The 21,636-nt window shown below is 41.2% G+C and overlaps 1 protein-coding gene across 3 annotated transcripts in view; it reads left to right on the top strand.

Moving 5' to 3' along the window:
* LOC127630671 (protein bicaudal D homolog 2-like) overlaps positions 1-21,636 on the top strand; it is a 61,669-nt gene that overhangs the window by 19,058 nt on the left and 20,975 nt on the right. For all 3 annotated transcript variants that reach the window (XR_007968892.1, XM_052108314.1, XM_052108315.1), the window contains exons 2-5: positions 3,758-3,970; positions 12,190-12,342; positions 13,650-13,805; positions 14,264-14,563. Coding sequence is in view for 2 of the 3 variants with exons in the window: in XM_052108314.1 (XP_051964274.1) it covers positions 3,758-3,970; positions 12,190-12,342; positions 13,650-13,805; positions 14,264-14,563 (822 nt within the window). In the remaining variant the exon portion in view is untranslated. The remainder of the gene's footprint in view (positions 1-3,757; positions 3,971-12,189; positions 12,343-13,649; positions 13,806-14,263; positions 14,564-21,636) is intronic.

Below are 21,636 nucleotides of genomic sequence, written 5' to 3'. Positions count from 1 at the left end.
GACGTGCCTGAGATTGTGATAACAGACCCGCAGGATGCATTATACAAATGTGAGATACATACGGAGCGAGTGAGCCAAAACACGAGGATGTTTAAATTTTTTTCCTTTTCCTGTTTGGAGAGCTGTTGCTCCATGTGAATATTAACAGCTCATGGCTGAAACACGTGCTTGTTGCATTAAATTTGACAGGACTTGTTCAATAAATAATCATTGCACACACTACACGCCTTCAGACAGCAGTTTAAATGATTTTCAGATAAATGCACAGACACATGCTGGACTTCAGATTTATCTCATATCTACTCAGAACAGTAGCTGTTTCCATACAGCAGTTTTTATGTGATATTCAAAAATGTGCATCGAGTATGTGGATGGCAACCAAGCTACTGATACAAACACAGCTCCTTTTAACATCTCTCAAAGTCATTGTCTTTTCTATTATATTATTTTATGCTCTGTTATATTATACTGTATATTATATTATACAGAATCATCACTAAAGCCAAAGAAATTATAAAAAAATGATCTGAAAAATATATACGCACTTCTTATCAAGTTGACAATGTATCTTTGTTATGCTGGAGAAATGTAAGACATATAAACTCGAAGTGAAACATTTAAATGAATAATATAATCTAAAATATTTTCTTTTAAATATTTATAATTATTGTGAAAAATGCTCTTTCTCACCTTATGGCCCCCTGGTGGTCCCCGGACCCCATTTTGAAAACCCCTGCAGTAACTATTGTAGAGGGATTATGGAGGTCATAGAGGTTTGTCGTCTCATTCTTCCTGCGTCTTTTTCACTTCGACTGTTTTCTGTGTTGAAACAGAATGGCTCTGTGGGGTGACCTGCCAGTGAACCAAGACTCGTGTATATAACGGCTTTTAGCAGCCTCAGATCCACTGGGACACACAACGTTTGGCACACTCTAGTCCAGTGGTTCTCAACAGGAGACAGTGTTTACATGCACACCAATATGCAGATTACTCCTGAAAATCAGCTTATTTGAAAAATCTGATGAACAAGAAATCCACATTTACATGACATTTTTAATTATTGCGTTATTCTTCAGCTTTTGATGTCAAAATTTGAAGAGGCATGTGCACAACATATGCGCACATTGGATAAGTCGATAAGAACGGCAGTTAATGTGTTTACATGCAACTTGAAATCACTGCAATGGGCAAAAAACTACCCGTGTAAATCGGTTCTTACGCTGTTTATGACCTTACACTTAAAAACGGAACACATTTTATTGTGTTTATATGAACACACGCATTGACTGTTTATTATGCATAATCGTTGTAAGAACGTGTATGTAAACGCACTCAATTTTGGTTGGATTGATAAGGACATGTCACGCAACCTGTCCATGTTTGCATCTGTTTAATTTGACTAGCCAAGTGTAGAGTATCCAGGTCAGGTTTGGGGAATGTACAATTAATTTCAATGATCGTAATCAATGATTAATCATACGGGTTGACCCGGATACCAGTACATACAAAAACGCCCCAAAAAGGGCTTATATAGTCCAAGAGTCTGCTTCAAATGTATATAGATAATTAAACACAACGAATTATAATTAATTAGGAATATACTTTATATGCAGACAGGCTATATTAATTTTAATAACACCTTAATGGAATTGACCCGTAGGCTACCGCAATCAGTCAGTTTGTCCCGCGAACTGCTTTGCTAAATATTCCTGATCAATTCTCTTGAAGGTTTATTCTTAGTTATAAGCCTACTCATCAAAGCACGTTAACTTACTTTGATAATATCAGCTCGTAGCTTTAGATCGCACATTAAAGTGGCTTTGTTCTATGACCAACACACAGAGACAATCAAGCGTATAATTGGGTTTAATACAAAGAACTAGGATATATCACGAACTCAACAAACAAACATTTAACATAGAATAAACATAAAATATGCAAGTTAAACACAGTAAAAGCAATAAGGAAAATAGATGGATTATTATAAGGATAGCCAACTTATTACAACAATTAACCCTTTAAGAGCCAGCAAATGGAATTACACTCTTTAACGCGTTTGGATTTCAGATGAAATAATACTTGCAAAATGGACCTTAGTGTGGCTGAGCAAGACCGCGTGTATGTCGTGTCCTCGTGGCGTTCTTGAGACGGAGGATTTCGGTTCGGTGTTTCCAGAGCGTGGAGTTGAGACTCACTTGAAGAGAGAGTTGAAGGCAATGTTCAGCAGAAGAGAAGAGAGAGGGGTGCCGGGGGGAGTCCAAGGGGAAGGGAGGAGAGATGAAGTAAGTTGGGAGTTGGGAGCAGCCAAGAAGAAGGAAGAGATAAGAGTACGAAGAGTCAGAGTGGATGCAGTTTATATTCTTAGAAAACGTGTCCCACCTCTCATTGGCTCGACCAATAAGAAGGGTGGAAGTTCCAGGCGGGAATTTGGTTTATTGCTCTTTGTTCTAAGGGTGCTCCTTGGTGTGCACCCTGGAGGTGTGGTAGCCAATGAAGAAACTAGGAGATATTCTTGTAATACTAATATGTTGTTGTTATCGACATATCATGTACACAGTCATTTCGATCTTCAAAATACCAAGTTATAGAGACCAAATGTGCCACACATATGATTTCGGTTAACCATAGTATGCAAAGTCTGAAACATTAACCCATTAGAGTTTGCAAGAAAACATAGACCAAACCACATAAAGGGAAATCATGAGATGGAACATTAGATACATGTCAATACATTTATCACATAGATCTATATATAGAATATATAGGATTAAAAAGGGTTCATTTCTCCTTCTCAGTAAGAATTAAGTGAGAATCAGCAATCTCTGCACATTCCTTTGAAAGTCTCCCTTATTTTGGGCATGAGATGTCCCTTTGTCCCGTCAAGGCTCATTTGCATGACCGGGTCCGGCTTTGGCTTGAATAACTCAAAAGATGTTAAAACATAGCAGAATACAATTCTAAGGTGATCTTATATTCATATTCAGCTAGGACAAATCGTAAGGTTTAATTTGATACCAAGAACAATGTATTTGGTACACTTAAAAGTGGATATACACTCTTAGGCTATTAAATATACGGCCTCAGAGTTTTACTACACAACTAAACAAATTTCAACTAGTTTTGATCTATCATCAGAAATACACAACGTACAGGGATTATGCATATTTCCTTAAGAATAAACATTTCTAGGTTTTAACTGAAAGACACACACACACACACACACACATTTTTACATTCAAAGTCTCACATGGCTTTTCTCACGCGGTGTGAGGCGAGTCACATGGGAAAGGGGCTTGTCAATAGCTGGAGTGTCTCTTTGTCAATAGCGCATTGTGCTGTGGAGACTAGTTGGCACTATTTCAGTGATTAGGGGAGTTTTAACAGTGGGTTCTTTGTTATTCAGAATGATTAGTCCATTGATTCCTCCAGACGCTACACAAGTGACAGACCAGATTAGTTTTGGTTTGGACCAGAAGACAGTAGAGTTTGATCGGATGAGTTAGGTTTGGTTTGGACATCAACAAAAGAAAATGTGGGAAACATTTTCTTCTCCCTTTTAAAATCTTAGAAGCCTAATTATTTTGTGATCTTAATGCTGTACCAAAAAGGTTAGTTGCATTTTATGTGCATTCAGCATTGTTTTTTTCCTACTGTCTGCGAACGGAACATTTTTGGTCCCCGGCCTGAAATATGAGAACCTCTTCTCCAGATCACTACCTTCACTCTAACGTTTCTCTCTTCTCTCTGTTTCACTCAGGCGTTTGGACAGGCTCACTCCAACCACAGGAAGGTGGCGGCGGATGGCGAGAGCCGAGAGGAATCACTCATCCAGGAGTCGGCGTGTAAGGAGGCGTATTACGAGCAGCGCATGCAGGAGCTGCTGGCAGAACTGCGGCAGGCACGGAACATCCTGACCAACACCCAATCAGAGAACGAGCGCCTGTCCACCATCACTCAGGAGCTGAGAGAGGTCCGTACAAAAGCAGCTGTACGACTGAACGCGTCTGTCTGGGTCATGATGTGATGCTGGAGATGAACACATGTGAATCATAAGTGAAAAATCACATCACGTCTGGTGGGGGGCATTTCATTACACAAATCCTAATATACGCTAATGAGTGCAGGACGATGTCATCAATGTTTTTGCTCCATTTCCCAGAAGAAAAAGAGTAAACTTTATTGTGTACGTGTTATAGGTGTATTCGGAAGTGACAGCAATGATCAGTCGTGAAAAGGGTGATTGATAAGAAAAGTTCAATAAATTCAGAACATTTTGTTGTGTTTTCTATTGAGGGGTTTGCCCTTGCACTTCTTCATGTTTTCCTCATTCCCTTGTTCCATTCTCTCTTTTTCTGCAGTAAGATCTTAAATCCAGACTGGGTTAAGCTGGGTTGAAGGGATTTGCTTGTTATGCAGAAAGGAATATCACCCTAAAAAAAATAAACCTTAATATTGCTGATACACACAGTGTCTTTCCCCTCACACACACACACACATACATCGAATAGCAGCATTAAATTGGCAGGCACTCTTGAAATGTTCCCAGGACACATCTGAATTCATTATCATGTGTGTGTCGAGTGAGTGTTTCAGTCATTGTCACATTCAGCCTGCCGTGAGAAATAACTGTTGCTGTGGTGTGGGTTTGGATGAGTGTAAATCTTGTGTTTGGTGGGGTGAAACTACCTCCACCCAACCCTCCAGCCCCATCTGTTGTCTCGGGTGTGTGTGTGTGTGTGTGTGTGTGTGTGTGTGTGAGAGAGAGATTAGTGAAGCAATCCTCAAGAGAGGATAATGAACCACAGTTGATATTATGTGATGTATTTTGGCATGAAGCAGAGCTGTAGAGATGGGGGAATAAATAGGGAGGTGTACTAAAATCAAGCCTCTAGTTAAGTACATTAACTGATTCGGTTGCATCTGTGAAAACAATATTAGTTTCAAATAATAGTGATATTATTATTGTGTTGCACAAATAAGTGCAATTACCAATAATATTGCATATTTGCTGTAATTAAATGCACATTTGACAGCAAAGCATTGATTTTGAGTCGGGACACAAGTGTACATTTATTGATATTAACAACAGTTACATGTGTAAAAATGTGATTTATATACACCAAATGTTTTTAAGGCTAAAAAACGTATAAGGCTTTTCATCGCTGTTCCGGTATGGATGAGAGCGAATGAATGGCAGGTAATGATTTCATTTGCACTGTGCATCATGATGTCATTGCAGCAAAACAGAGACTTTTAGAACGGAGAATACATTGAACATCCATTGATGATATGCATTAATATGATATTAAATTATTTCTAATGAATAAACTGGTTATTTTAGAACTCAATATCATAACTGATAACATACTGATGGTCATACAACTTATACACCGATCAGCTACAACATTAAAACCACCTGCCTAATTTTGTGTAGGTCCCCCTTTTACCGCCAAACAGCGCCAACCTGCATCTCGGAATAGCATTTTGAGCCTGTCTGAAACCATAAATCATCCATGCTATTATCTAATCAGCCATTCGTGTGGCAGCAGCGCAGTACATAATATCGTGCAGATACGGGTCAGGAGCTTCAGTTAATATTCACATCAACCATCAGAATGGGAAAAAAATTGGATCTCAGTGATTTTGACCGTGGCATGATTGTTGGTGTCCGACGGGCTGGTTTGAGTATTTCTGGGATTTTCACACACAACAGTCTCTAGAATTTACTCAGAATGGTGCCAAAATCAAAAAAACATCCAGTGAGCGGCAGTTCTGTGGATGGAAATGTCTTGCTGATGTGAGAGGTGTAAGCCCATTTATCGGTCCAATGGTGGTCTCCAATAATACGGGTGAAGGTCTCTGCGCGTTACTGTCTTTCTTGTTACGCAACACAACAAGATTAAATGAAATACATTTTCTCTTATGTATTACCTCGTTATTTCATCTGACTCCATAAATGAAAAAGGTTTTAATGATATCTGAGCATCATTAAAAGTGAGCGAATGTTTGATTATTCTTTTAACTCCTTTAATTATACTTTACCCGTTTAGATTAAGAAACTATGTCGCTTTGAGGTCCTCGCGTGTTTTTCTCTACACCGCGGGTCTCACGATCACAAGCGGCCAGTATTGGATCATCAAACAGAGGTAATTGCTATATGCCTGAGATCGGTCACGTTCCAGTTCACACAATCAAAGATACTTCAGTATAGCCCCATGGAATTGCATACACTTGAATGTAACTTAACGTTTTCTTCAGTAGAGGTCACGGCCACTATTACATATGTAAGTTGACCAACATAACTTGTAATAGCTTTGGATTGGCCATGCGTGGTTTCCCACGTACACTTATCTGGAGAAACATCAGATTAAAACAGAGGTAAGACACACCCGAATTTAGATTGGTCAAGCAGCGTTTGCTGTTCTAAACAGAAATTCCATTTTTGTCTTTGCAAACCAAGTACACTTGAATCTATGCCAAATATTAGTCGTCACTAATCTGACGCAGACTTGCGGTAACATACGAATCGTTTAATCTGTTTGGGAAACATAATGTCAGAGTCAGTCAGAATAAAATCAAATGTTGACAATTTATTGACCAGGTAACATAATCAATTCATCAATTCCAATTAGACAGTGATAAGTCAAAGTTAGACATTTTATCAAAACCTAAGAATGTCCTGTTGGCATTGCTCTGACCATTGGACCGGATCTGGAGCCCCCTTTTTAGTGAGGTCAGTCAGCGGGCTGGTGACATCCGAATAATTAGGCACAAACCTCCTATAATAGCCAGCCAGCCCCAGGAACTGCCTCACCCCCTTTTTGGTCTTGGGTCTAGGGCAAGTCGCAATCGCCGCGGTTTTGTCAATTTGGGGACGCACCTGGCCATGACCGAAGTGGAACCCCAGATACCGTACCTCCACATGCCCAATTGCGCACTTCTTAGGATTTGCTGTGAGCCCCGCCCGCCGCAGCGATCTCAGGACGGCCCTCAGATGTTGCATGTGCCGCTGCCAGTCATTGCTATAAATGATTATATCATCTAAATAGGCAGCGGCGTACGCGGTGTGAGGTCTGAGGATCCGATCCATAAGACGCTGAAACGTGGCTGGTGCTCCAAACAAACCGAAAGGAAGCGTCACAAATTGGTGTAATCCAAACGGCGTAGTGAAGGCTGTTTTCTCACGGGACATTGGTGTCAAGGGGATCTGCCAATAACCCTTTGTTAAATCCAAGGTCGAATAAAATCGAGCAGTACCTAACTGATCGAGCAGTTCATCAACACGGGGCATTGGGTACACGTCAAATTTAGACACCGTGTTGACTTTTCTGTAATCCACACAGAATCGAACAGACCCATCACTCTTGGGAACAAGAACAACCGGGCTGGACCAATCACTGTGGGATTCCTCTATTACGCCCATATCAAGCATCGCATCTAATTCCTCCCGTACTATTTTCTTCTTATGTTCGGGTAAGGATATGGGCGACAACGTACCACCGCGCCCGGCTCGGTCTCAATGTGGTGTATGATGTTTGTACGACCCGGTAGAGGGGAAAACACATCCGCAAATTCCTTTTGTATTTCGGGAACCTCTGTGAGTTGACGCAGTGAGAGGTGGTCTCCACAAGCAACCGGAGTGTTAAGATTACAGTTTTTGTTTACCTCCGGTCCGAGCTCCGCCCTCTCCGGAACTACCGTGGCCAACGTCACAGAGGCCGCCTCCTCCCTCCACAATTTCATCAGGTTGAGGTGATAAATTTGGTGTGCGCCCCCTCTATCGGTACGTTTAACTTCATAATCGAGATCCCCCACTCGTCGTGTGACCTCAAAGGGTCCTTGCCACTTGGCGAGTAATTTAGAGCTCGATGTTGGGAGTAATACGAGTACCTTATCTCCCGGTGCAAATTCCCGTAGCCGAGCACCCCTGTCATACAGCCGGCGTTGGCGTTCTTGAGCTTGGAGCAAATTCTCCTGTTTTAGTCGCCCCAGTGTGTGGAGTTTGCTCTAAGATCGAGAATGAACTGAATTTCATTTTTGCTATTAGAAGGTCCCTCCTCCCAAGCTTCGCGGATGACGTCAAGGACACCGCGTGGGCGTCGCCCGTACAGCAGCTCAAACGGGGAGAACCCTGTGGAGGCTTGTGGGACCTCTCGTACTGCAAACAACAGGGGGTCTAGCCACTTATCCCAATTTCTAGCGTCATCGTGTACGAATTTACGAATCATGTTCTTGAGCGTTTTATTAAACCGTTCCACTAGGCCATCAGTCTGCGGATGGTAAACGCTAGTGCGAATCGATTTAATGCCCAAGAGCTCGTAAAGTTCGCGAAGTGTCCGTGACATAAAAGTCGTGCCTTGATCGGTGAGGATTTCTTTCGGAATCCCCACCCGGGAGATTATCTTGAAGAGTGCCCCTGCAACACTACGTGCGGAGATGTTGCTCAGAGGCACTGCTTCCGGATATCACGTCGCGTAGTCCACTAGGACTAACACGAAGCGATGTCCGTGTGCTGACCGTTCTAATGGCCCGACGAGGTCCATCCCAATTCTTTCGAAGGGGACCTCGATTAATGGTAGAGGGCGCAATGGCGCTTTTGGGGTGGCCGGTGGGTTTACCAGCTGACATTCACGGCACGCCGCACACCACCTGTGGATGTCACCGCCAATGCCCGGCCAATAGAAACGGGCTATTAGACGGAGAAGTTTTTTCCGTTCCCCTAGGTGACCGGCCATAGGATTATAGTGAGCCGCCTGGAAAACCATTTCCCGGCGGCTCCGTGGGATCAATAATTGTGTCACTTCCTCCTTTGTTTGAGCGTCCTGCGTCACTCTATATAACCTATCTATAATCATGGCAAAATATAGGTATGCAATGGCGATGCCCGGCCGGAGCTGTTGACCATCAATTACTCTCACTTGGTCAAGAGCATGTTTAAGGGTTTCGTCCTGCGACTGCTCTAGAGGGAAGTTCCCCTCAGGGAATTCCCTGAGAGTAGGGGTGGCCACCTCGCCCCTTCCCTCGTCATTCCGAGCAGCCGAGGACGGCCCCGGCTCCGCCTCCCCTGCCAAAGCATCGCACACTGCACACCTCTTTATGCAGAACCCATCCGCACAAATACCCTCTAAAATATCTTTAAAATTCGGCCAATCAGGCCGAATGGTTTCTTCCCCTGAATTTACCATGGGATACTGGTGAACATCCCCATGCACACACCTCACCAGTTTAGCTAAACCCAAAGCCCCGGGTTGAACCAAGCGTTGGTGGATGGTGGTCTGATTGCAGCCGGTATCCAGCAAAGCTTGGTAAATACCCCCCCTGATCCTTACCGGAATCCGGTATGCTCCAGCCCTAGGGGGTAGCCTGCGGGACGTCGGAGACCCGCACCACCGTCCCCACCTCCATCAGCGGACACTGATCCCGGAAGTGGTCCGGGTCTCCTCACCTCCAACAGGCCGGCCCAGGCGTTGCGGCCGCACTTGTGCTGGCGGGCGCCCCCACCTGAGGAGGAGAGTGGCTGAATGACGGGGAATGGGAGGGTACATTCTCCCAAGGCCGGGAAGTTGCTCTCTGGAACCCTCCACGCCTGCGCGGGGCAGGAGCCGGCCCTGGGGAGAGAACAGAGGGAGAGAACATAGGGGAGGGGGAGAGGGCAGGGGCAGACACAAGGGAAGGGGAGAGAGAGAGAGAAGAAGGCTAGTCTGCCCTCGGGATCGCCGCCAAGTGGTCCTCCGCCAGTCGAACAGCTTCCTCCAGCGACGCCAGGCGATGGCACTGGACCCACCCCGTCGTCTTCCGAGGCAGCCATTGAACGAACTGTTCCAGTACCACCTGGTCGATTACTCCCTCGACGTCGCGGTCCCCCGCGAGCAGCCACCTCCGACAGGCGTCCCGGAGCCGTTGAGCGAACGCGAACGGCCGATCGGACATTTCTAATTTCATGCCCCGGAAGAGCTGGCGATTCTCTTCCGGGCTCCGACCGACCCGCTGCAGAATAGACCTCTTCAGATCGGCGTAGGCCAGGAGGTTCGTCGCCGGCAGCTGCTGTGCCGCAAGTTGAGCTTCCCCGGACAGGAGGGGAATCAGGCGGGCTGCCCACTGTTCGAGGGGCCAGCCCCAGATTTCTGCTGAGCGCTCGAACAAATAGAGGAAGGCCTTAGGATCATCTGCTGCCCCCATATTCTGAAGCATGGGGGGGCAGCGTAGCGCGGGTGTCCGGGGTCGCGGTTGTGGCCGACGCGGCCTCCTGGCTGAGGAGGCTCCGGATGGCGAGCCGGTCCTCTGCCTGAGCCCGCATGATTTCGAAAAATCGGCGATCTTGGTCCTGCCGGAGCTCAAGCAGGGATTGCTGGTGACCTTGATGCAGCGTTGCGAGGGACTGGAGGACTTCTGCCAGCTGGGAGGACTCTATGGGGCGACCACTTTCCATGCTTGGAAATGTTGTTTCCTTTAAATTACCGGGTTTCGGCACCAGTGTAACACTCTTCACATGAAGGACGACAGGAAACACGTCTTCCCCACAAGGTAAGCTTTTTTAATTCACGTTGCTCTTTACACTATATCTTTACACACACAACACAATAACAGCGCACTGGGTTAGTCTGTCATCTTCCTCCCCTGGAGGCCCACTTTTATGCCGCTCTCCCCGTGCTCACTGAAATTAGAGACAGGTGTTAGACATAATTTAGCTCAGGTGTAAGCGCCCTTACCGCTTTTCTCTCCCGGACGGGCGCTTGACCACGCCCCCGCTGCCACAGTCAAATTGCAATCACCTGATATAAATTACACACAGTAAACTGTGTGGGCTCGTCTGACTACAGAGAACCATGAACAATGTGTCACATCTCCTTAAATATCCAAACCATGAACAAGGGAATTTTGGGGGTGGTTAGGTTTGGAAGTCCTGGGGACATACCTCATTAACATACAAGCAGGGATGGGGACAGACCTCCAGAATTATACAGTATTTGGCAAAGACCTTATAACTTTGTTGTCATTAAGTTTTACAAACCTGGGAATAAGAGCACTATACCAGACGCACTGAGACATTTTAAATGATTCCAAACATGTTACTCTAGTTACATTATTTGTATACATCAGATATAGACTTTTGTTACATACAGATCTTAGGTGATTCTGAGCTGAAGGGGAATGGGTGAGGGGGAGAGAGAGGAGAGAATGGGACAGAAGTAGAAGGGCAACAATGAGGTGTGAATTTGCAGTCTTCACTCAATGGGGTGTGGTGCCTCAGGAAGAGTTGCTCAAAGATCATACATTTGCTCTTTGCCTTTGAATGCAAACACATTGGCACCCTGCCTTACAGAGGTCAACATAGAATGGTCAGACTGGTTCAAACCAACAAAGTCTACGTTAACTCAGATAACCACTCAGATAACCATGCTATTCCGAGATGCAGGTTGGCGCTGTTTTGGCAGCTCAAGTGGAGCCTGCACAATATTAGGCAGGTGGTTTTAATGTTGTGGCTGATCAGTGTAAGTCTAAGGTAAAAAAAAAGCCTACCAACAATTTATGCCAAATGATGTCATATTTCAATGTTTTATACAGGCATTACTGGCAAAATATTTTAATTGATATTTCTACCCAGTTCTGGATTGAAGTGGGCAAGCCGGTATGCACCAGAATGCCAAACAAGTGTGACTGGCTCCCGTGAAATGAACAGCAAGTGCCGGTTCTCTCCAGTGCAGTCTCTCTTGAACTTCAGATTCGTAATCAGGATACATTTGAAAATTGACTTTTTTGTTTTTGAAACGCTCTCCATCCACCCTACCGTTTTTAAGCTTTTTCCAAAAGTTGTTCAAACACACTGAAACTTATTAAAACACTTAAATCTGTTTTAAAACTCAAAACAATTTGATGGATTGCACAAGCCAATAAGTACCAGTTATTTGGGATCTTAGCATATTAGACTCTCAGAGCGCTTGACGTTTCTCATACGTAACAGAAAAGTGGTAGCGTGTAATCTAAGAGAGTTGGCCATCTCCGTAGTCACGCCGGCAGAACAAATGGTTCCAAAATGCTGTCATTAAGTCTGCAGCCCTGTATGTTGTAACAACTTCTTTATGTCTGTGTGTGACACTATGACTGTTGCCACCATGTCTGTCATGATTTCCTGGTGATCATGTCCGTTGAACACACATTGAGCGGGTGTTTTGTGTCTGTATCTTACAGAACAGTCAGATGGTGGAGCTGCAGAGGTCACGTCTGCGTGATGACATCAAAGAGTTCAAGTTCCGTGAATCTCGACTGCTGCAGGACTACAGTGAACTGGAGGAGGAGAACATCACCCTGCAGAAACATGTGTCTGTCCTGAAACAGAGCCAGGTAACAGCCAGCTGCTTCAGCATCATATTGAAAGAATCCAATGAGTCTCTGGATTTTTCATTGATGGATTTAACAACTCTGTGCTGTTATTTGAGCATCAATCTGCGCAGTCCCGTCCGAGTGTTTTTTAGCTTGATGGTAATGACCATGACTAACACACAGTATCTGATTTGGACCGGGCTCGTCTGACCGAAACCCAATCCATCTAAAAACGTCAGTAGCGGAGCCGATGATCGGCCAGGTATTGGATCGGTTTAGGTCAGATGATCCTGATCCAAATCCGATATTGTGTGCCTATGAAAAACATACAAAAAACAATGTGCTTATTAAGTAAATTAGAGCTGTTAATTGATATTTTTTATTTATTTAATGAATTACATGGTATACTGATTAATGAAATGTATCGCAATTAATTGCATTTATAAATATTTGCTTAGAAAGCCCCTCGAATTACAATAATTCAATATATAATGATTAAATCGTTTTAAACAGTTATATTTAAATAATTATAAATAAAATATATTATAAAAAATAATAATTCTGAAAAATGTAAATGCATTATATTATATTGGCAGTCGAGTAAAGCATTGATAAGACAAAGCTAAAAATTGCTTTAGAATCCAATGTATAGTTTATTAGCATATTATTGAACATAAGCCAGTCTTCACCAAGTTCACAGCAATCCGTTTACATGTGAATTGGTCAATGTTTACTGTAAGTGCTTTTCTAAAGACGGGTCAATGTACACCTGCATCAGATGGACGCTGTTGGAGCATCGCATCATGTAACAATGTTTTTAGGTCGCTGTGTCAAGTTTAACGTAGTGTGAAAAGTAGTTAGAAAAACATGTCTTGAGATGCCTGTGCTCTAGATTTTACTGTGAACTAGCCTACAAACAAACACACAAAAGTCCTTCTGGAGTGATCCACCATAATAACAGCCAGAGCCATTTAAAGTTAATTTTGTATAATGAAATGTTATTATTTATTAATAATAATTATGATTATTACTAAACATATTACAATAATAAGTTGACTGTGTCCATCAGAGTTTAAATCTATTTGGCTAAGGTGTATGTAAACTTCTGTCTTCAAATGTATATTGTATAAATGTATGTTTAATTTAATGTCACACTATTTGTTTAACCCTTATGATAAGTAACAATGGTTAATTTTGTTGTTACTATGGCATTAATACAAAAACTGTTGGTAAACTATGGTAACCTTTTGGAAGTGGATGTCACCCTAATTAAATATGTAACTATCCGGTGATCAGAACTGATTGATTAGTTGCATTGTGTGTTTTAGGTGGAGTTTGAGGGTCTGAAGCATGAAATTCGTCGTCTGGAGGAAGACACCCAGTTTCTGAACAGTCAGTTGGAAGACGCCATCCGCCTGAAGGAGATCGCCGAGAGACAACTCGGAGAAGCACTTGAGACCATCAAGACTGAGAGAGAGCAGAAGGCAAGAGTACATTTGCATCTGCTTGAGACACAACGTTTCTGAAGCATTTGAGCTTGCTGGCAGAGTGTAACAGTTGGCACCTTCTCAAAGAAGAACGTACAGTATTTTTATTCTTCTGTGGCTTTGCTTTGTGTACATATCCACTGCCTTTAACAGTACATTTCAATCACTGTCGGACATCAAATCCTCTGCTGTGGTCAGTGTTATCAAGCAGGTTTACTTGTGAGCTGCTGATTGTGACTTGGTACTCACTCTCATGTATTGAACTATTTGAAACATAAAAACTCTGGGCTCAACTTAAAAAACAGTGTAATGTGTATGTTAATTGAGCAACAATAATGCATACAAACCCCATAGTACAAGTTCATAAGCTTCAGTAAGTGTATACCAGTCAACAAATGCACCTGTAAATGCCACACTCACGTTTAATCGCTCAATATGTTTTCTTGTTAATATAGGCCGCTTTGAGGAAGGAGTTGTCTCAGTATATGAGAATCGGGGACTCGATGTACCACAGTCCTTTGAGTATCTCCCTCGATGGATTGAAGTTTAGTGATGACACGTCAGTCGAGCCTAACAATGATGAACCCATCCACGGCTACGAGAACACTTTTGACAAGATCACCAATGGCGATGACAACCGCGTTTCCACGCCCAAAAAAGGAGAGCTGTTCCACCCCTCCTCCAGCCTTGTGGACAATCTACTGAGTGAACTCAACATCTCTGAGATACAGAAACTAAAACAACAACTGCTGCAGGTAAATTTAATATTTATATTGAAATTCTCTCTCTCTCTCTCTCTCTCTCTCGCTATATATATATATATATATATATATATATATATATATATATATATATATATATATATGCTAGAACATTTATCATGTTAATTTAGTGTGTTTAATTATATTAAGAAGCATACGTTTAACAAAGTTAATAATGCCCCCTGACTAGTACGTAAATTCAGTCATTTAAATACATGTTTTCTTACCATTGTAGCAAGGATATGTCACTTCATGTTTTTACGAGCCGCCTCAGCTGGGTGGTCAGTGCACCTCAACAAACCTCACATGCGTCACACGAAGTCGCAATGGGCCATTTTTTACATTGGCCAAAAACATTATTTTTGACTGTTTTGGGGTTTCTATTCCTTATTTAATCTAGAGTATAAATCTCAAAATTTGATTCTGGGTCAAAGTAGCTCAAAATGACGGAGCAGGTCACTTATCAATATTTGTGCATTTGCTCTCTAATGATTTATAAAGATTTTTTTAAGCATAATTTCAATCAAACAGCCATTTGTAGGAAAATATTGAATAATTTTCATTCACATGGAGAACATTTTTGAGCAATAATTCTTGGAAATGAATCAGACTTACCAAAAATATAGTAATTTTTGCTACTGAATTTAAACCTTGTGCAACCACCCGTCCTTCTGTGTGGACAATGTGTTTTGTCTTCACTATACACTATTATTGGAAATGCAGTTACACCCAGTAAAGAGACCAATATGCTACAATGATGACCAGGGGTCAAGTTGAAGTTTAAGAGAGAGAGAGTTTACTGAACACAAAGTTCTCCACATTTCCAAAGGCAATTGACAGAAACAGAAAATGAGCTGAGGATCTAACTAGAGATGGGAATTTTTGTCAATTTCTTATTTCGATCATTGATGGGTCTCAAAAAACGAGTACTCGTGGGGCGTTTGCGGGGGGCTGGATGTGCCTGTCATGGAGATAATGAAAATATTTTAAGATCGTTACGAAAATTAATGTTGACAAATAAATATGACATGAAAACATGTATATGAAAACAGGGACATATGACTATAAAAATAACACTGCTTATGCTGCATCAATGTTATCGAAAAAGAAACATCTGAAATAGAATAGCTGCATGAGGTGAAGCTGAAGTGTAAATGAACACCAGTAAACTGAAGCCCCTTCTATGATGCATCCTATGAGATTAATCAGATATCCTAGATACACAACATAAACGTAACATTACAACTTGTATCTGCACAAAAAGGATGCAAATGCAGTTACGTGCTACAGCCAGAGAGTGTAACTCCCGTTGTGGATGTGCTCTTCTAACAGCGCGCTTCTAAACACGGGCACGCAAAGCAAAAATAATTCACAACATTCTATAGTGTTCTCATAATGTTATGGATATTTCTGATTACATTCCAGTATTTTCATCTACTTTATCAAGTGATTGCTGACATCGCCTATATATTGGTTAAAATTACAACTCTTTACTCAGAGTAAAACTGACTTAAATTACTGAACACCACATGATAATTATTGATGAATTATGAATAAAATTTACAGGATATTTTCATCACAAGATAAAAACTATGACAAAAAAAGTGTCCGAATATAGTCTATTTCTGTAATACTAAACCTTAATTCTGCATTCGTTATTGTAAGTAAAAGTAGAGCCGATGCATTTGTTTCATTATATATTATTTTAGATAGTCTTCTAATTTATTTTATATTATTTGTCTCTGTGTTTTTATTATCAGATGTGATTTAAAAATGAACACACAGGATTGCTTTTAGGCTACTTTATTCAACTGTAATTTTAAATAAAACCTTGTCTTTAATACTACTTCAGCAGCATATTTCAACTGTGCTTTTGCAACAAAAACGAACAGCTTTAGTTTTTATTTTCAAAGCTAAAGAAAACATGTTTAACCAGTTTAACTAAACGACTGCTAATGGTAAATAAAACAGAGATGGAATGATTTATAAAACTCAAAACAAAAACATCCTGTATATTTACCACGACTGATGAAAATTAAACATAGGCTACAGCCTACATATTTTTGTTCAAAAAGAGGAGTTGGTCTACGTGCACAGGTGAGAGGCGTGTGCGGAGTCTATTCACAAAAACGTGCTCCGCTGGAACAGAATTCCACCACGTGCGACAGAGCTGGATACGTTTGTGTTCAGGTACTTTCTGCTGTAGTTGTTTCTGGCGAAGTGCCGTTGCAGCCACTGTGCTGTGGTGAAAATGTGCCACCAACCGGCTGCTGGCAGCTATCACACTTTTAAAAGAAGCACGCTGAAGCCTTCGTTGATGGCTAGCTGCAGGGTGTGTGCGAAGCAGGGCACTGATTCCCAAAGACCTCCATTCGCCAAAACCATGTTACTAGTGTTCTCATGAACACATGCAATTACTATCTCTGAGCTTGACAGCCACTGTTGCATCATTTAGGTTGTTGGCTATGTTCACAGCCTTGTGTCATTCGCCGAAACTGCGTGTCTCTAACACTGAACTATGTATATCCCATTCAGCAATATAATGGTTAGAGTTATATAGGATTCAGTGGTCAGCGAGGTCCATGCGTCCGTAGTGATTGCCATCTTCACTTTCTTTGACAGTCTGTCTTTCAGTGAAGAAGCAGTCTTTTCATATAGAGCATCTGTTCTTCCCGTGACTGTTTTGCACGATGGGACATTATACTGGGGCTCAACGTAATACATCAAATCTTTAAACCCTTAGACGAAACGAATGGGCAGCAAATCTTTTGCTACCATTTCGGTGATTAGTTGTGCAAAAAAGAAACAGCTTTCTCTAGAAACTTGTCAGTCAATCATTGTTACGAGGAATGAAGACTATACAATGCTTGAAATTGCCAAAAAACTGAAGATTTCATTCAAAGGTGACAAAGGACACCTGGCTCTAACAAGAACAGAAAGAGATGTGGAAGATGTACAACTAAACAAGAGGATAAGTACATCAGAGTCTCTAGTTTGAGAAATAGACGCCTCACATGTCCTCCGCTGACAGCTTCATTGAATTCTACCCGCTCAACACCAGTTTCATGTACAACAGTAAAGAGAAGACTCAGGGGTGCAGGCCTTATGGGAAGAATTGCAAAGAAAAAAACACTTTTGAAACAGAAAAACAAAAAGAAAAGGTTCAAGTGGGCAAAGAAACACAGACATTGGACAATATATAATTGTAAAAGAGTGTTATGAATCTTAACCCCATTGAGTTTTTGTGGGATCAGCTAGACTGTAAGGTGCGTGAGAAGTGCCCGACAAGACAGACACATCTATGACAAGTGCTACAGGAAGTGTGGGGTGAAAAAAAAAAATCAAATAGCAATTTTTCATGTTAATAATGTCCTAACTTTACATTGTGATCAGTTGAATGCCACTTTGGTGAATAAAAGTACCAATTTACCAACATTCCATAAGAGCAAAATCTGTACAATATACCAAACTTTTGGCCGCCTGTGTGTGTGTGTGTGTGTGTGTGTGTGTGTGTGTGTGTGTGTGTGTGTGTGTGTGTGTATGTGTATATATATATGTATATATATATATATATATATATATATATATATATATATATATATATACACACAGAAACATGGACTGATAACATTAAACATTTTAAAATGCTTCAGTCTTGTGTTGTGTATTGTCAGTGCTGTGTTTGATTGGCTGACAGTTGGACTGCTTAAATTAGTGTAAAGCTCCGCCCCCTTTTAACACAAAGAGCTGTCAGCTCAGCCATCTGCCGGAAAGTCAAGATCTCCATGGACATGGCCGTGCAATGTGTGCCAGCCATCTCACAACGGCAAGCTTTTGAAAGAGTGTGCGTGTGTGTGTGTGCGCATGTAAGTACACACTCAAGCTGGACAAGCAGTGTTCAGCCAGCAGCACTTTCAGACAGCTCTGCACATTTATGGCTGTTATGGTAACCTGACCATCACTCAGCCGTGACCCCTGGGCATTGTTATTGATCAACCAACAAATAATTTCAGACACCATAAAAGAGCAGCTGAGACTATGTGCTTGCTAGAAATCTGAATGGCAGTATAGTGATAAACGGCAGCAGTACACTAAATATTTTGTCGACTCCTATTGCTGCGTCCACAATTTAATGTGACACATTTTGTGACACTACAGCACTTCTTGTTGGAAAATGAAGCTCGATACTGAAAAAGCTACACTGTTAGCTGAACTACTGTCATGCTACTGAAAATACAGTTATGTAGTGTCGCTACTTCTAGTTAACTACTTCCTAACACTGTGGCCCTCAAGCGAACTTCAAATGTTCAGTGATGATGGGTAGGCGCCATTTAGGTTTTGCCACATTTCTGAGTCATGTCAGTGCAGGTTAATGCAGATCAAAGCCATCTTTCTTTTTCATCCTGCGGCTTGTTTCGGCATGTTGTGTAATTAGTGTGCAGAGCAAACATGATTTTTAAGGAGGTTTTGCTGTTACTAAATTACAAAGGAACTGCAGACATTTACGCTGGAGAATAAAACATGTGTGTCTTGCTCTTTTCTTGCTTTTATGCTCGATTCTCACTGAAACTAATTTGCTTCTGTGATGTGAAGGATATTTTAAGTATGGGATGATTTACAGTCAGCTGGCCTTTTTTGCACTTGTATCACCCTAGAGAGGGCTATTTTGCCATTATGACCAGCTGCATATACATTACTCTATTTATTATATGGCTTCTTACTAAATGTACCCACCTGAAGCACAAAAAACACCATTTACACACTGGGAGGTGGAAAACAGTAGTGAAATATATAAACAGGGTTCATTTACAATTTTGCAATACATTTGGTACTTGCCCCTTACCTGGTGTGTTTAGACAGCAACATTTTCTAATTGTGCATAATGTATATCACGTGACTGAACATAACTTGCCTATTCTTTTTACCTCCAATCAGTACAAGCACAACAATATAGTCCAATAATTAAGAGACGTGAATGAATGAAGAGTTTACAAAGTCAAAATCACAGTCAAACTAACAATCAAACAAGATATCAAGAGAAGTGATCCAAGCATACGAAAAAACTAATCCGAATGTGGAGCGACTTCCCGGTGTTGGCATTGGAGTGCCCTTTTATATCTTCGCGGGCTTCCGGTTATGGGCAGATGTAGGCCTCACGGTGACGTCATCAATTCGGATGATTGGCAGTAGGAAAAACCAACCAGCACGTTAAACCTGAGAAAGACAGAAACCGAGAGGAAAACTGAGCGAGGGGAGAAATAAAAACACTCCAAAAGAAACAACACACCAACATCACATAGGGATGTAATAAATAGAAAGACTTTGCAATGGTGAGATTGGGGCAAGGACTGCTTGTTCAATGTTGTACCAGGGAGGGGCTCTCTCAGGTGGAAGAGACCAATGGGCCAGGTGTCTAAGACTAGAAGCATAGTAATAAAACACATTTTGGGGAGGTCTAAACCTCTTTTGTCTATTGTTCTATGTAACTTACTGAAATGCAACTGAGGTTGTTTACCATTCCAAATAAAATATGTTGTAGGTATTCTATCAAACTATTTAAAACAAAAAAGAGCAACTTCTAGAGGTAGAGACTGCTGTAGATAATTTAATTTGGGGATACAGTTAATTTTTATAACAAACTGTACATTTCCAAAATCTTAAAAAGGTAGTCTCAAACGCCTTCTCGGCTTCAAGTGAGAAGGCAGCGATTGGGGTCGGATCATTCTTTACTTATAAATTTATTTATGAAACGTGTAATATTAACAGAAGAGCTACGACCATGTATAAATCCCACTTGATCTGTATAAGAGATGTAATTACTCCACTTCATAAATTAGCCAGAATATTAGACAACATTTTTACATCTAACTGGATCAGCGAAATTGGACGATAACATTTTGGTCTTTATCTTTTTTAAGAATGAGACTGATCAGGGCTTGTTCCATGGTTGGCGGTAGTTCACCTTTCTTTAATGACTCTGTGTAAACTTCTAATATAAGTGGAGTCAGTTCTGTGACATAAGATCTAAAAAATTCTGTGGCAAAACCATCTGGCCTTATCTGTTGGCAAGCCTTTAATTACCCCAACAAGCTCCTCCAAAGTAATATCTGAGTCAAGAAAGTCTTTTTGATCACTCATTAATTTAGGGAGTTTTAATGGCTCTAAATAGTTGCTAATAGCCTTAACGGTAGACATAGACATGTAACTATAAAGATCCAAATGGAACTCTTTAAAGGCTTTATTAATATTTGTGGCAGAAGTAAATATATTGCCTCCAGAAGACTTCACAGAATGGTGGAAAAAAAAAAAACTTCTCTGTTTTATGTATCTGGCAAGAGTTTCCCTGCTTTTTCCCCCAACTCAAAGTATGCCTGTCTTACCTTGAATATCCAGAACGGAGAGTCAACTCTCTAAGACCATTGGATGAAATTGACAAATGACAGCACAGGTTGACCAATCACATTTCAGATCCACACGCATGTGCAAATAAAATATTCAAGCTGTGTAATAAATGTTTTACCCATGATGACCAATTAAACCTGATTTCTTTCTTTGTAAACAAAGCGAATAAAAAAAGAAAAATAAATATATATTTTTTAGGGCTGTCAATCGATTAAAATTTTTAATCAATTAATCATTGATAAAACAATATAAAAGTGGCTTTAGAATACAATGTATTGTTTATTAACGTATTATTGATCATAAGACAATCATTGATCATAAGACAATCATTGATCATAAGACAATCATTGATCATAAGACAATCATTGGCACACAGTTCACAGCAATCCATTACACAAGTGAATTTATCAATCAGTTGGAGATTTATTATGAGGGCTTGTTTAATTATATTCATTACATAGTGCAATGGTTTTCAATACTTTGAAGTTGTTGGAGGTACAAAGAGTATTTAAGTAATATATTTAAAACAAATTCTCCAAAATACTACTGCGTGGACACATTCCCAAAAAAGTTGAGGGGCAGATTCATCTACAGCATTACAGAAGGAGCTAAATGGATTTATTTCAGGGAGCATGTTTCTTAAATAAAGATTGACTGGGTAAAAA

Source organism: Xyrauchen texanus, chromosome 37 (assembly GCF_025860055.1).
Source record: "Xyrauchen texanus isolate HMW12.3.18 chromosome 37, RBS_HiC_50CHRs, whole genome shotgun sequence".
NCBI classification, from domain to species: domain Eukaryota; kingdom Metazoa; phylum Chordata; class Actinopteri; order Cypriniformes; family Catostomidae; genus Xyrauchen; species Xyrauchen texanus.
The sequence above is the reverse complement of the archived record's forward strand: the minus strand, read 5'-3'. Positions and strand labels throughout refer to the sequence as shown.